Genomic DNA, 16,673 nt, shown 5'->3' on the forward strand with positions numbered 1-16,673 from the left:
CAGAATGGATCATATGGCAACCAAACTTGACAAACAGGCGGTGTGCATACCTGAGGCTAAGCAGCATATATCCACGACTGATGATACACTTCAGACCACGAGAGAAACCTGTCTCAGCATGGAGAAGGTGATTGCAGTTATCCAGGCTAAAACCAAAGATCTTGAGGTGTGCTATCGCAAAAACAATATACGTATTATTGGGTTACCAAAAACCACCAACATGGTGAGGATGGAGCTATTTGTGAACAACTGCTGGGTGATGTCTTTGGTGCTGATCAATTCTCTAATATGCTTGTTGTGGAGCATGCCCACATATCTTTGGGGACACTGCCACCTTCGAGGGGCCCCAATGCCCTGTCATTGAGCAGCTGCTGAATTATCGTGAACATGACACAGTGCTCCGCCTTTGCAGGAGAAAAGAATTATCCAACATCAGGGCAATACCTCGCTTTTTTTCGCAATTGAACCTCGGCAGTCCAGGGTGCACTACACAAGTTTCTACCTGTGAAGAGGAAGCTACAACAGACTGGTGTAGGGGTATGCTGTGATATACCCAACAAGGCAGAACATTGACTTGAAAGACGGGCAGAAGATATTCTCAAATTCATTAGCAGCCTTAGACTTTTTAAAGAAAGCAGGAATGGACTATCCCGCTTCATCATACAAAACTGCTTAACTGGTAATGGAGTCTAATGGAAAGGTTGGAGATTGGGTTGGAAACCCTGGGTTTGCCTCTCACTGTACATTGTCATGACATATTCATAGCTTGGGTCACTGTCTTGCACTGTTTCAGATTCTGACTTAAATTATATGGGGTTGGTTGGATTCCTTTTCATCCCCCTCCACCTGGAAGCTTACTAGATCTCTATTTGCCCCACAGAGGGAACACCTCATAAACCTATGGTGGCACTTTGTGCATTTTCTGTTTCTTTGGGAAAATGTTGTTGTTTATTGGCAATAGGACATTTGTGTACCTGGGGATGTGCCTTTAGCAAGTTGGGGATGCTGCAGTGGGAGGAGGGAGGGAATTTTAGTTTGATTGCAATTGCCCGCATAATGTGCTTAAAGGGTGCTCTGTTAAGCCTTGGCTCTCACAATAGTCACATCTTAGAGTTGACAGACAGGAGACACGAGTGATAACACTGGCCCCACTGCAGCTCCCCATACCCTTTTGTCCTGGAACTTTAGAAGTCTGAACAACCCAAAAATACAAGATAGGTACTGGCTTATTTAGATCACGAACATGTGCACGTCTCATTTCTTCAAGAAACGCATCTGTTGGACTATGCAGCAGGTGTGGTGGGTGCACCCTGGGTGGGATATATCCATGACTGATAATACACTTCAGACTACGAGATAAACTTGTTCCAGCATGGAGAAGGTGATTGTAGTTATCCAGGCTAAAAACAAAGATCTTGAGGTGTGCTCTCGCAAAAACAATATACAAATTATTGGCTTACCAGAAACCACCAACATGGTGAGGATGGAGGTATTTGTGAACAACTGCTGCGTGATGGCTTTGGTGCTGATCAATTCTCTCATATGCTTATTGTGGAGCATGCCCACATATTTTTGGGAAAAGCAAAAACAACAGTGGAACTTTAGAAGTCTGAACAAACAAAAAAAACAAGACAGGTACTGGTTTATTTAGATCACCAACATGTGCACGCCTCATTTCTTCAAGAAATACATCTGTTGGACTATGCAGCAGGTGTGGTGGGTGCACGCTGGGTGGGATACTGCACGGCCTCCAATTACTCCACCTATGCTTGAGGGGTGATCATCTTAATTAAGCAGGTGTGCCATTCAAACTTGTACATTCAGAGGCTGATGCTCGCGGACTCTATGTAATCGTTCAGGGCTGCCTGTGCAGCATCTTGGTCACCATGGTAAACACCTATGGGCCAAACATGGATGATTCTGAATACTTTGCACTACTCTGGTGACGGGTGCATGCCTTGCCCTCTATGACCTTGCTTTGGGGGGGGGGGAGATTTCAATGTATGCCTCGATCTTCGGCTAGATTGGCAGCCAGGATGGGTGGGCAAGGTGAACATGCAGCTCAGATTATGAGAGTTGGCATGTTGGAGTTTGGGGTGGTGGATGTGTGGTGTGTCTGGCACCCGGAGGTGTGGGAAGGTACATACACCTCTTCAGTTCAAGGCTCCTGGTGCCGCATAGATTATTGGTTAACTACCAGGGAGGTTCAGACCTGCGTGGGGGATGTTCGCCATCTTCCCAGAACAATATCCGACCGATGTACACTTGACACTGACCATTCCTGACCATATTCCTATGCAATTCTGCTGGCAACTGCAACCCACAGCTATGCTAGACACGGTGGTCCGGGGGGGGGACGTCTGAAAGGCAATAGTGGAATTCTTTCTACTTAACAAGGACTCAGTTGAGAGCATGGGCATACTGTGAGAGGCCTTCAAATCAACCATTGGGGTATCTTCCTAGGAGCACAGGCAATTATACTGAAGGATATACGGACTCAATTGTGAAACACAGAGGAAAAGATCTGAGGGCCGGAATGTGACTATGAAAAGCACCCAAAACCTGGCGGCTATTCGAGAATATGTAACTGCATACAATGAAATGGGAGAACAGGAAGTGCACCACTCGTCTCTTAGGCACGTGCATACAGGGAGGGAGGCAGACCGAGCCTCGCTCTGAGTACTAAGCTTAAGAACCCCAGAGCACATTCTCATGTTCTGAATACTGCTAGGTCAGATGGTGCACCATGCTTGGACTCCCCGTCCATCCTTTCAGCATTCTCAGATTCATATACCGATTTGTGCGGCTCTGAAGGGTCAGTGAATGCCAGTAACGTAGCTTCTATCGCCCACTATCTCTCATTAATACTGATACCAAAACGTTAGTCAAATTACTAGCAATCAGACTCCAGCCCTTACTTACTACCATGGTCCTGCAGAACCAGGTGGGGTTTATACCCACCCGCGAATCTGCTCAAAATCTTTATAAGCTATTTGCTGTATTGCAATACCTAGATCCCTCCTTGAGGGCTGTCACGGTCATGCTGGATGCTGCTAAGGCACTTGATTCTATTGCCTTGATTTATCTGTTCCCAATATTGCAAAGAATGGGAGTCCCCTGCTTTTATCAGCCGGATACAGCTGTTTTATATGGAGCCATTTTCCAGGGTGCTTGTTAACTGTCTCACCTCAGACCGTATCCAGATCCACAGGAGAATGGGGCAGGGCTGCCTCTGTTGCTGATCCTCTTTGCCCTCGCTCTGGAGCCACTGGCTTGCATACTCAGGCAGTGACACGCAGCAGTGGCCTTGCGCTTTAGACTTTACCCGCTGGTGATTCATTATACGCCAACGATATGGTGCTGTATGTCAGTTCTTGGAATTTGGGTACGTAGAGATCCAGACCTTGTTGTGAGGTATAATTACGGCAGGACGATCTCCAAAATGGAGGATCGAGTACGGAGGTGGTCAAGATTGCCTTTATCCTTAGCAGATCTGGTAGCAGTGTTAAAATGGTAATATTGCCTCAGCTTCTGTCCGTGTTTATTAATATACCGGTGCCCCTCACTCAGGCCTTCTTCAAAACCCTACAATCCACCCTAATATTGCTGGTCTGGGAAACAGCGGTGTATAGCATGACGTCAACTCACACTTCCTTGTGACCGGGGAGGGTTCAACGCCCGAACATCCTCCTTTACTATCTGTGCACCCAGGCTTAGCATTCACAGTACTGAGTGCACCCCCTCATGATATACTCCACACTTGGTGATCAAGCATGATGATGCCTATCCTGTGCCGCTCTCATCGCTGTTCATGCGAGGGGGGATAGAGTCGCTACCGGGTAGCATTAGTACCATCAACTGTACTCTGGGGCTTGGCAAGCACTTGACAGGTGAGCAAGTAAACATCCGCTCTGTGCCCGATGCATTCACTGGCTTATCAACCTGCTCTATCTGTTATGCCTCAGCCGAAGGTGTTATCGCTTTTATCGGTGGTGGGAGTCTAAGTGATGGGGGATGTATATCCAGATGATCACTTTTTTTAACCTCTGGGATCTGCCGCAGAGGAGTCACCTCTCGCCCTTCTTGCACTTTACTTATATGAGGTTACGGGATGCCCTGCATGTACCTTAGCCATCCTTTTCCCAGATCCCCCCAATTTGCAGTTGCTTCAGACTCTGTTGACCAGGTACACCCTTAAGGGCCTTATCACGCCCTCTATGAAGCAGCACAGGCTGATGAAGCGTAAACCACAAGCACACTATTTGACAAATGGAATGCTAGATACACCACTCACCGAGTCTGACTGGACCTTTTGCTGTGCATTGACTGGGCCGCTCACTGCCAATGGAAATTTGCGTATTATTCATTCCAAATTTTTGCAGCAAATGTACTATACACCTACACAGCTGGTCAGATTTGGGCTTAGACTTGAGGACAAATGTGAAAGATGTGCTGACTTCCTACACTTATACTAGGGTTGCCCCTAAATCGATCAGTCCTGGGAACAAATTACGCAGACACTGACGGCTGTGACGCTGGAACCAGCACCCTGCTACCCCCGCACATGTCAGTTGGATTATAAAACCTCTGCAGCCCGCCAATCGTAGGCTGGTTACTGTTACTCTTTCGCTAGCTAAGAGATGGGTGGCTATTAACTGGGGGGAAAAATTGTATCCAACACTGAAACAATGGTTCAGAGATGTCGCCTACTGCAGAAACCAATACATAAGAATTGCCAAAGATCTCACGTCCCAAGGACTTTTAGGCACCCATGACAACTGCTTATCTTTTGACATTGACTGTGGAATCAAAGATTGGGTATGTCCAAGATATGGTGAGAATTTTTCTTAGTTTCAACACTGCTGGTTTCCGCTTTCTCTTTCTTATAACCTGCAACTATGTGTCAGTATGTAATTTACAGGGCTGCTCCGCAGTTGTGCAGTTGTGTCTTGTTGTTTTCTTTATGACTTCTAATGAAATGTTTAATAAAAAGCTATAAAGAAATGATTACCAATAATTATCACAAGCCCCAGAACACTTTCTAACATACCAAAAAGTTGTCAGATCCATATCACTCCTACTTTCTGATACATAACAGGTGTCCCACATCCTAAATAATATTCTGACAATGGTGCACCCCACCATCACATTCATTAATCTCTTGACAGTGGTCAAAATCCCAACCTCCTTCAACAATTCCTAACAGGGCCTATACCTTTACCTCCTACAATAATATACTGACAGTTGTCCAGAGGCCCAGGACCTTAAAATACTGTCCTTACAGGTAACTGAAGCTCCACCGCTCAGAGTAATCTCCGGGCAGGAAAGCGCCATTGCTTTCAAAAGTCTTCTCATACACCTTCGATAATCTGCAGCCGGCGGTCTGGAGCCCTCCACTTTTAGTAAACTGCACAGTGGCCCAGGGCTCTGCCGCCTTCAACAATCTCCTGACCATAAGCCTGCCTTCCTGGATAATTCCCTGACAAGGGTCCAGTGCCCCAACACCCTTAATAATCTGACTGGTTCAGAGTCCTTCCACCTTCAATCGACTCTTGACCGGGGTCAGGAAACCCACCACCTCCGATAATTTCCTGATACAGATATCGCTAAGAATTTATCAGCAAACAACTGAGTTTCTAGCTGGTACCGTTTTGGTGAGCTCTAGAGATCTAATTTAGACTAGAGCAAAGTTTCCCCATTTCGATGAGACAGTCCTGTTTTACAGTAGCGGCTGGTGTTGTCGAAGAGTGGTGGGGAGGGAAGGGCAGAAGGGGTCGGGGGACGACAAAACAAAACAAAATTAAGAAAAAAGTACCTGTAGCTGGCCCCATCGTGCTCTTCTGCTCCTCTCACCCGCAGGCACGGGCTCCTAGACTTCACTGCGGCCAATCCTGAAGCTGCTCTCATGCTGCTGGAAGCAATGTCAGGATTGGCCTGAGCTCTCTGAATTTGGGCTCCCAATGAGACTGGGAACCTGTGCCTGTTGTCTCCAACCTGACAACTCAGTTCGGGATGGAGATAGGGTTCAAGATGGTTTGGCCGGCCTGAGACGACTGGCCAAACCATCATGGGCACTGACAACTGTGCCAACCACTCCTCCTGCAGCCTATCACCCATGGCCCTGACCCAAGGACTCGGCAGGAAAGAAAAAATAAAACGATAATAAAACGAGTCTTGAGGCAGTCGGCGGGGGAGGGGGGAGACACTCTTCTAGAAGCAGTTTGTTCTTATGGTCTTCAGCTGTGGCCCACCTTTCTGCCTGGAGTTTGACAGGGGCACTGCCCATAGAAAGAGACTGAAAACCTCACGTACTGGCCTCCGCTCGCTCTTCCTCCTTCTTCATGATGAGCAGGAACCGAGGGCTCTCCGGGCAGAAGGGCAGCAGAGCAATCTGTATGAAGGCCGGAAAGACAGTGAAGGCCACAAGAAGGGGCCAGAGGCGCTCAGAGCCCATGATGACCTCCAGACCGAAGACCTGCGGAGAGGACGGGCAAGAGAGGGAAGGGGAGGATAGGGGGCAGAGGGGAAGTAGGAGGCAGGGGGAGGGTAGGGGAGGGGAAAGTGTGAGGGGAAGGGAGGGGAAAGGGGAAGGGGAGGGGAGCAGAGCAGAGGGGAGGTAAGGAGGGGAGGAAAGGGTAAGGTGAGGGAAGGGAAGGGGAAGGGGAGAGGCAAGGGGAGGGAAGGAAAGGGAAGGGAAAGGGGAAGGGGAAAAGAAGGGAAGGAGAGGAGAAGGGGAAGGGAAGTGCAAGGCAGCATGGGATTAGATAAAGGTCACCAGAAGATGAGGGGAAGGTGGAAGCAAAAAAGGAGGAGAATGTAAGAAAGTGAGGGATGGATAACGGAAGGGATGGAGTATAAGGAGGAAGCTCAGATGAAGAGAGGGTGGGAGAGAGACAATTGGAGGGAAACAATGACAAAAGGAGGAGGAAAGGGGGAGAGTGATGACGTTAGGTAAATACATTGGTATTATTGGCATTGTTTGATACTCCAAAGCACTCACATTTGACAAGAACAGCACTCATGGTGCTCACTTTATCGACCTTGACAGAATGAAGTACTGGTTCAACAACAGGGGGACTAGTACCTGTTGTTCCATGTTTCACACTCATCTCTACACCAGGTATACGTATCCACTGTCCCATTCTCCTGGCACACTCTTGTTTCTCTTGCTCTATCTTATAACTGTATTTTCCTTAACAAGTCTTCAGATTTTTTTTCCATATGTGGATTATTGCTTCAAGATTCACAACAACAACAACCCATTGTTGACTGTCTGCTTCCTCCGCCTATTACAGAGCTGGGTGGGAGGAGTGTGTCTTGGAGAACAAGAGAAGCATTACATCCCTAAATTACAATCAGGTAAAAAACCTTTTTATCTTTCCCCTCTGATATCTTTTTGGTGATACTTGAACTCCATAAATACCCTATCACTACCTCAGGGGGGCTAATTAAAAAAATAATTTAAAGTCTCTGGATGCAGAGGAACATATCTACACATGGCTCAAGTCACAAAAAGAGAGTACTTCAGGAAGCTGTCACTGTCACATTTGTGCTAAGATTACCCATGGAATACTTTGATGCACTCATTCAAGAAATTCACCCTTTCTCCAGCCCAACTTGTGAGCAGATTTTTACTTTAAAGAGAAAAAATTCTATTTCACAAGGTGTGCACTCTGAAAACGGCCCCCAGAATATCGATAGGACATAATATTGAAGACACAACATTGAAAGCAAAAATATGGAAAGATAAGAATTTACATTTTCTATGCTTAACTCCACATATACGTACCTACGTGGTACATATATATCTTCAAGGTCCGTGAATGTGGAGTTAGGAATATTAAATCTATACTTCTCTACATGCACTTACCTTTTCGATATTTTGTCCCTCAATATTCTCTCTCTGATATTCTTGTATCACAATATTCTGGGGGTCAGTGTTCACTAGTACAATCGACTACTATACATTTCAATTCTCCAGCTTGAAACTGCATGGCAGAATATGGCCAAGGACCAGAGAGGCTGTCATCTAAGCCATATACATGACACAGCAATAGAACACTTAATTTGTCATAATCCCAATTTTCTTGACCTGTGGAAGAATATTTTCCATCATCGTTTAGAGTATCCGGCATCAGGACAATCAAGAGTATCCAGCATCGGGACAATCAAGAGTATCCTGCATCGGGACAATCAAGAGTATCCTGCATCGGGACAATCAAGAGTATCCAGCATCAGGACAATCAAGAGTATCCAGCATCAGGACAATCAAGCGTATCCAGCATCAGGACAATCAAGAGTATCCAGCACCAGGACAATCAACAGTATCCAGCACCAGGACAATCAAGAGTATCCGGCATCAGGGCAATCAAGAGTATCCGGCATCAGGACAATCAAGAGTATCCAGCACCAGGACAATCAAGAGTATCCGGCATCAGGGCAATCAAGAGTATCCGGCATCAGGACAATCAAGAGTATCCGGCATCAGGGCAATCAAGAGTATCCGGCATCAGGACAATCAAGAGTATCCAGCATCAGGGCAATCAAGAGTATCCGGCATCAGGACAATCAAGAGTATCCGGCATCAGGACAATCAAGAGTATCCGGCATCAGGACAATCAAGAGTATCCGGCATCAGGACAATCAAGAGTATCCAGCATCAGGGCAATCAAGAGTATCCGGCATCAGGACAAACAAGAGTATCCGGCATCAGGACAATCAAGAGTATCCGGCATCAGGGCAATCAAGAGTATCCAGCACCAGGACAATCAAGAGTATCCGGCATCAGGGCAATCAAGAGTATCCGGCATCAGGACAATCAAGAGTATCCAGCACCAGGACAATCAAGAGTATCCGGCATCAGGGCAATCAAGAGTATCCAGCACCAGGACAATCAAGAGTATCCAGCATCAGGGCAATCAAGAGTATCCGGCATCAGGACAATCAAGAGTATCCGGCATCAGGACAATCAAGAGTATCCAGCATCAGGGCAATCAAGAGTATCCAGCAACCAGGACAATCAAGAGTATCCGGCATCAGGGCAATCAAGAGTATCCGGCATCAGGACAATCAAGAGTATCCGGCATCAGGACAATCAAGAGTATCCGGCATCAGGACAATCAAGAGTATCCGGCATCAGGACAATCAAGAGTATCCAGCACCAGGACAATCAAGAGTATCCGGCATCAGGGCAATCAAGAGTATCCGGCATCAGGACAATCAAGAGTATCCGGCATCAGGACAATCAAGAGTATCCGGCATCAGGACAATCAAGAGTATCCGGCATCAGGACAATCAAGAGTATCCGGCATCAGGACAATCAAGAGTATCCAGCATCAGGGCAATCAAGAGTATCCAGCACCAGGACAATCAAGAGTATCCGGCATCAGGGCAATCAAGAGTATCCGGCATCAGGACAATCAAGAGTATCCGGCATCAGGACAATCAAGAGTATCCGGCATCAGGACAATCAAGAGTATCCGGCATCAGGACAATCAAGAGTATCCGGCATCAGGACAATCAAGAGTATCCGGCATCAGGGCAATCAAGAGTATCCGGCATCAGGGCAATCAAGAGTATCCCGCATCGGGACAATCAAGGAACTCTGTAATTTTTGTTTTAAAAGTTCCTCGCACAAATCAATATGGACTGTTATGAAATATTTTGAACTGCTTCAAAATTACTTATAGATCTTTTGTTTCAAAACAACTTTGTTGACAAAATGTGATCATGGTGCACCAAATTGTAATGTTATGTTCATCTTTTTTAATGAAATCTATCTGAAGGTTTGTAGACCTGTCATCCTTGGCATGGTACTTTTTTTTACCTTCGCTCCTATTTTCTATGCTAATCTCAGTTCTGTTTATTCATTAAGGCTCTGGGCACTTTACCACTACTAACCAGCGGTAAAGTAGTTGTGCTCTTTCTCTATTAAACATGGTAAAATTGGCCTACAATTGATTGGTACATTTACTTTACTTGCAAATCCCCAGTAAATAGCACTGTCTCAGGCTTGCCACTGCAGACTAGAGTGCAGTTTTAAACTGCCATTTCGGCCTGGCAGAAAAAAACTTTTGCCAGGTCTAAACCTGCCTTTTTATTAATTATAAGTCAACCCTAAGGAAGGTGGCCAAGGTTCATAGGCTATAGTGCATAGTATTTAAAAAGTAGGAAATGGATGCTTAAGCTTTATGTGTCCTGACAGTGACAAACTCCTAAAGTTATTTTCACTGTTGTAGCAAAGCGAGCAAGCAAAGGCGAGCCCGTCTGCGCCCGTCCGTGCCAGCACGGGGCAAGGGGCAAGTTACTCTGCCCAACCTCTTAGCTACACATTAGCAGATCTTTGTGGCCTACATCGGGCGCGGCTCCCTTTAGAGACCGCCATAATAAACCATCTCGAAAGGTATGAAATCCATCAGCAACGTGAAAGCTTCCCAGAGATATCGCGCACTAAGGTAAAGGAAGGCAAAATTGCCCCCTCTAAAGTACTCCGGGTGTACTACTTAAACACACGCTCCCTAGTTAAACATCAGCTAGAGATTTTCACACTACTGTCTACTGATCAACCTGACATCTTGTTTGTCACCGAAACCTGGCTGACTCCTGACTCCACACCAGATATAATGGCCACACTCCCCACCAATTACTACATTTTCCACATTGATCGTCCCCCTGGGAAATCGGGTGGGGGAGTGGCTGCGATCATTCACTGCAATCACAAATTCACGTCTATTGCACCCTAGAACCTGGTAGCCAGGGACAATTTAGTCATTAAATTGGAATCTGACTCCACCTCATTGATCTGTGTTGTAATTTATAGGCCCCCTCTGCACATGCCTTTATTCCCTCTTTCCCTGAGCGAGCAAATAGCAAACTTAGCGATTAAATATTCTAACATTATGCTTATCGGCGATTTTAATTACTGGTTTGGTGATACATTAGGTGGCCCCCACTTAAAGGAATTCACTGACCTACTAACCAATTTTAACCTTACACAGCATCTATCGATACCAACACATAACAAGGGTCACATACTGGACAAGGTCTGGACAACTAACACGATTATCTCTGCCCTCAGGGTACTTCCATGCATATGGTCCGACCACCATCTTATTCCTTTTTGGCTGACCCTGCCTCCCAGAACTAAGTCTCTTCTGGACGAGGGGGGCCTGACAAGATGCTGGGGCACTCTTGATAGACGGGAATTTATGAACCTTTTAGCCACATCAATCCCAACGCCCACTGAGGACTTGGACCTCCACGACACTCAAACCACGCAATGGCTCAAAACTGCGAGCGATCACTCTGCACCACTTAAAAAGATTAAGGTCAATCGCAAGGCGGACGCTCATAAGTGGTTTTCTAGTGAACTAAGGGCAATGAAACTGTCACTCCGTCAGAAGGAGAGAAAGTGGAGAGCACACTACGCTCCGGGAGACAAGCTCCTCTACAAAAAAGAGCAGGAAAATTACAATAAAGCTATTAAGGCAGCAAAAGAGGAGTATTTTTCCTTGAGGGTTCTGAACTCCACAAACAGATCGAGAGAGATTTTCTCGATTGTGAACGAGCTGTCCAATGCCGACAGAGTCTCGCCTAAACCTACTCCTACCCAGGAGCTATGTGACGAGCTGAACACCTTTTTTCTGGATAAAATAGCGACAATCAAATCCAGTATTTTGTGCTCCCCATTAACTGAACCCCCATTAGATACATTTATGAACACTTCATTGCTAGAACAGTTTCCTATAATTAGTCCCCAGACACTTCTCCTTCTGCTGGCCAAAGTAAAATCAGGATCTCCACGGGACTGCTGTCCTCCGTACATCCTGAGGGAAATTTTTTCCACCTTCCCTCAGTCTGCCCTGTTTCTTCTGAATGCCTCACTGTCACAGGGCTGTGTCCCTAAATCATTTAAAGACGCAATAGTGGTCCCCCTGGTAAAAAAAACCTGGTTCAGATCCGTCAAATCCCGCCAACTACCGTCCAATTTCCTAACTCCCATACTTGGCCAAGGTACTGGAGGCACATGTGGCCAAGTGTATGTCTGACTTTAAAGAACAGTCTGGACATCTGGACTCCCACCAAGCGGGCTTCCGCCCTGGCCATTCTACGGAAGCAGTCATCCTGGCAGTACTAGATGACCTACGTAGGAAGGCGGACTCTGGAATCCCCCAGGCACTGGTCCTTTTGGATTTGTCGGCCGCGTTCGACACGGTGGACCATAAGATACTGGTGGACCGTGTCGGGCGGGCAGGCATCCAGGGCCGGGCCTTGGAGTGGATTATGTCCTTCTTGGAGGGCCGGACACAGGCAGTGCGCCTGGCAAATTTTACAGCGCCCAGGCTGAATATTACTTGTGGGGTACCTCAGGGCTCCTCCCTGTCCCCCCACCTATTCAACGTGTACCTTCTCCCCCTGATTAAAGCACTAAAAAAGAGAAATGTGACCACATTCAATTATGCGGATGACTTACAACTATCTTTTACCATAGACAACTCTCCTGATTCCATCACTAACTTTCAGGAAACTATGTTGTACATACGCCATTGGATGGATCACAATCACTTGAAGCTCAATCCTGGGAAGACGGAGGTGCTGCTGATAGGTGGCAGCCACGTCTTCTGGGGCCCCCATTACTGGCCAGCTGAGCAGGGGCCATACCCTAAACCCTCCACCTCTGTGAAAAGCTTGGGGGTAACTATAGACAGCGATCTTTCCCTGAATACCCAAATAGGGACAGTGATCTCAAAATGCTTCTTTCAATTACGAAACATCCAGAAGATACACCATCTGCTTACTCAAGCAGCATTGATACAGGTGGTGATAGGGTTGGTATTGTCTAACCTAGACTATGCTAACTCCATATACCTAGGGCTCCCTTCCTGCCAGATAAAGAGGCTCCAACTTGTACAGAATCCGGCCGCAAGAGTGATTTGTCAGCAGCCCAAGTGGCATTCTGCCAGACCTCTTATAAAAAAGCTACACTGGCTCCCACTGCGTCAACGATCCACTTTCAAGACAGCGTGTCTAACATTTAAGTCTCTAAACTGTCACAGTCCTATATTCATTAATAACCTGATATCCAGATACACTCCTACTCAGGACCTATGCTCGAAATATCAAAACCTGTTAGTCAGCCCGAAGTTCAAGCGGACACAATATGGTGGTTGCCGTTTTGCACTCTTGGCCCCACAGCTGTGGAACTCACTCCCACCGGAGTTCCGGTCTTGCTCTGACTTACTTCGGTTTAGGAAGCACCTTACAGGCTCATGAATAAGTCCTTCCTCGGTATGCGACCAGCTTAGAATAGCACCATGAAACCTTGGTCTACGTGCACTTTATAAATTTGTTATAACATAACATAAAATAACATCTCTCCCATAGAATAACACTGGGTTACCTTACCGCACTGAATAAGTGATAACCTCAGTTCAGGAACAGATAGAAAACCACTTCTTCCAATCAAATAAATCGTAATTATTATTATTATTATTATTATTTTATAGCATTTGTAAGGCGTGCAGCTACCCACAAAGGGTTTCCCGGCGCCAGAACTGCAAAACACTCAAATATCACTGGGGAGAGAACAGACAAAGCAATTATTTATTAAACAGCCACGTTTTTATGCTCTTTCTAAAATTCACGTAGCTTTCCTCCTTGCGTATGTGGATGGGCAGTGTGTTCCACAGCATTGGCCCTAGGTAGGAGAAAGATCTCCCGCCTATTCTGGCTCGTTTAAACCTTGGTACTACAAAGTTTGCCGCTGTACCTGAACGCAGGTTGCGGTTTGGGAGGTAAGGCTTAGCAAGGGCCTGAAGATATTTGGGGGCCGTGCCAGCTTTGATTTTAAATAGGTAGCTCAAGGCTTTGAAACGAATACGGTTCTCGACCTTAAGCCAGTGCAGATCCCTGAGATGTTGGGTGATCCTAGCCGATCTGGGGATTTTGCAAAGCAGTCTAACCGCAGCGTTCTGCACTAGTTGCAGACGCTTTATCGCTGCCTTATTTGAGCCCAGGTATAAGATGTTACCGTAATCAAGCCGCGATGTCACTAAGGCGTTGACCACGGTCTTCTGGGTAGTAGGTGGCAGCATCCAGATGATTTTGCGTAACCATTTGAGAATGGCGAAGCAAATACCTGCTACTTTGTTGGCTTGCTGGGACATGGATAAACAGTCATCAATGATGACCCCAAGGTTTCTAACCTGAGAGGCTGGAGATGGGAGTTTACCCAATGATGGTGGCCAATGGGAATCATTCCAGAGATCTTTACTATTTCCCAACAGGAGAACCTCTGTTTTATCTCCATTTAGTTTAAGTTGGTTGTCTGACATCCAACAAAAAATTTCTTGGAGGCCTACTTTTAGTGCAGATGGGGTAGAGACATCAGATTTAGAAAGTGAGAATAAGACTTGTGAGTCATCTGCATAGGTCATTAAACTTAGGCGAAAATTTTCTGCAAGGTTGGCCAGTGGGCGTAGGTATAAATTAAAAAACAGAGGGCTCAAAATTGATCCTTGTGGCACACCGTGAGGAGAGTGGAATACCTCAGAGCATGCCTCCGAAGAGGAGATCTGAAAAGTGCGGAGGGATAGGTAGGATCTAATCCATTCCAGAGCTCTGCCTTCGACACCATTCTCCCCCAGCCTGTCTAACAGTATGGAGTGAGAAATGGTGTCGAAGGCCGCACTGAGATCTAACAAGACCAGTGCTACTGTTTGGCCATCATCCATAAGCTCCCTGATCTTTTCTGTGACCCCGAGCAGGGCCGTCTCAGTAGAAAAACCACTCCTAAACCCAGATTGAGACGAATGTAGGAGATTATTGTTTTCTACATAGGTTGAGAGTGCCTTGTGGATATGCCGCTCTAAGATCTTGGAAAAGGCAGGTAGCAAAGAGATTGGGCGATAATTAGCCAATATCATAGGGTCTGCGCCTGGTTTTTTAAGTAGGGGGCTGACCATAGCATGTTTCCATAGAGCAGGAACTATGGCTTGCTCTATGGAGGCATTCAGTATTTCTGCTATGGGAGTTAAAGCAGCATCCTTTAATTTGTTTATGATACTGACAGGAATAGGGTCCCGTGGGGAACCCGATTTGATTGATTTTAATAGTTCCTTCAGTATGTCTAATTTAATAGGCGGCCAGGCTTCAAGACGACAGTTTACTCTAGGGACTCGGGTGGTGTTCCCTTGTTCGTCTGTTGACATGTTGGCATTTTTAATATTAGAGACGATGTTCTCAATCTTATTCGTGAAGAAAGAGGCCAAGTCCTGGCATTGCTGGGTATTAAGAGGGGTAGGTTCTGCTCTAGCGTTCTCCCCAGCTAACTCTTTTACCGTGTTAAAGAGAGTCTGGGATTTATTTACGGCCATGTTAATAGTATTGGTGACATAGCAAGCTTTAGCTTTCATGCATGCTGAATGGTAACAGTTTCTGGCCTTTCGGTAAACTTCTTTTTGATAAAGGTCGTAATTTTTTCGCCACTGCCTCTCTAGGTTCTTACAGGTAGATTTTTCTTTCTTCAAGGCTTCTGTGAACCAGGGAGCAGGAGGGCGATGGACTTTCCCTTTGCAACGAGCTAGGGGCAAGCAAGTGTCAACGGCACCAGTTAGCCACTTTTGTGTTAACTCTGCAATGCTATCCATATCTCCATCCAAAGTCGGGTGATCTTCCTTCAAAGCATTGTTCAGATCATCCAAGTTTAGGAATTTCCAGTTTCTTCTAAAAGATTCTGCGGGAGTCGGATTTGAACCTTTCTTGGGCTCTAGCAAAATGGCGAAACTTTGAAGAAAATGATCTGACCAAGGAACAGGCGTGGTGTTAAGCCATGAAAGTTCTTTCATGTTTGATATTATAGGGTCCAACAAGTGTCCGGCTTTGTGAGTTGGACCACTATTTCGTAATGTCATGTCCAACACCATGAGGTCATCTATTAGATTTTTACAGGTCTTGTTTTGGACGTCATCTAGATGAAGATTCAAATCTCCTAGTACAGTATAGTTTTGGGCTTTTAGATGTAGGGGTAGGATAAAGTCTGCCAAGTCGTCTGACCAAGAGGGGTTGTTTACTGGTGGTCGGTAGATTAATAGGCCGGAAAAGGTGAAATTTGGACTAAGGGAAATTTTGAAAGATGCAGCCTCGCAGTTAGGGATAGCTGCAGGTTCAAAAGTGCACACGTAGTCTCTGCTGTAGATGATAGCAATACCCCCTCCTATTTGTCCTACCCTATCTCTCCTGGCTATAGCGTAGCTCGGGGGGAGGGCGGTTGCAACATCAGGGCCCGATCCATCATGAAGCCATGTCTCAGTTAAAAATATGGCGGTGGGCTTTATGTCAATCAATAGGTGGAAAATATCTAATTTATGCTGGGGCAGTGAACGGCAGTTAATCAGAAGGAATAAATATTCTTTCGAACTCACTTTCTGTTGATGGGATTTAAAAACAGTCCCCTGTGGGGTATCGGGATAGGGCTGGTAATTAGTCAGGGTAAGGCTACACTTCGGGCATGTTTGTGCACCAGCTAGTAGAGGATTCAGAGTTATACAGATGTCATGGCTAAAGGGGCGTAATGCCCTGAGTTGGTTACCTGTTAGCATATCTTTACAGAGAAGTGGGCAGAGGGTTGTGCCCTATGTCCCGGCCTGGCCCGGACGGGCACAGACGGGCTGACT

At 46.2% G+C, this 16,673-nt stretch overlaps 1 protein-coding gene across 1 annotated transcript in view; it reads right to left on the reverse strand.

Annotated features, from left to right (window-relative positions):
* The window catches only part of LOC144768931 (solute carrier family 2, facilitated glucose transporter member 3-like), a 108,420-nt gene that overhangs the window by 32,852 nt on the left and 58,895 nt on the right, over window positions 1–16,673 (reverse strand). Inside the window, exon 5 of the mRNA XM_078652939.1 lies at window positions 6,313–6,475. Within this exon, the coding sequence (XP_078509065.1) occupies window positions 6,313–6,475 (163 nt within the window). The remainder of the gene's footprint in view (window positions 1–6,312; window positions 6,476–16,673) is intronic.

This window comes from Lissotriton helveticus, chromosome 7 (assembly GCF_964261635.1).
Source record: "Lissotriton helveticus chromosome 7, aLisHel1.1, whole genome shotgun sequence".
Classification (NCBI taxonomy): Eukaryota; Metazoa; Chordata; class Amphibia; order Caudata; family Salamandridae; genus Lissotriton; species Lissotriton helveticus.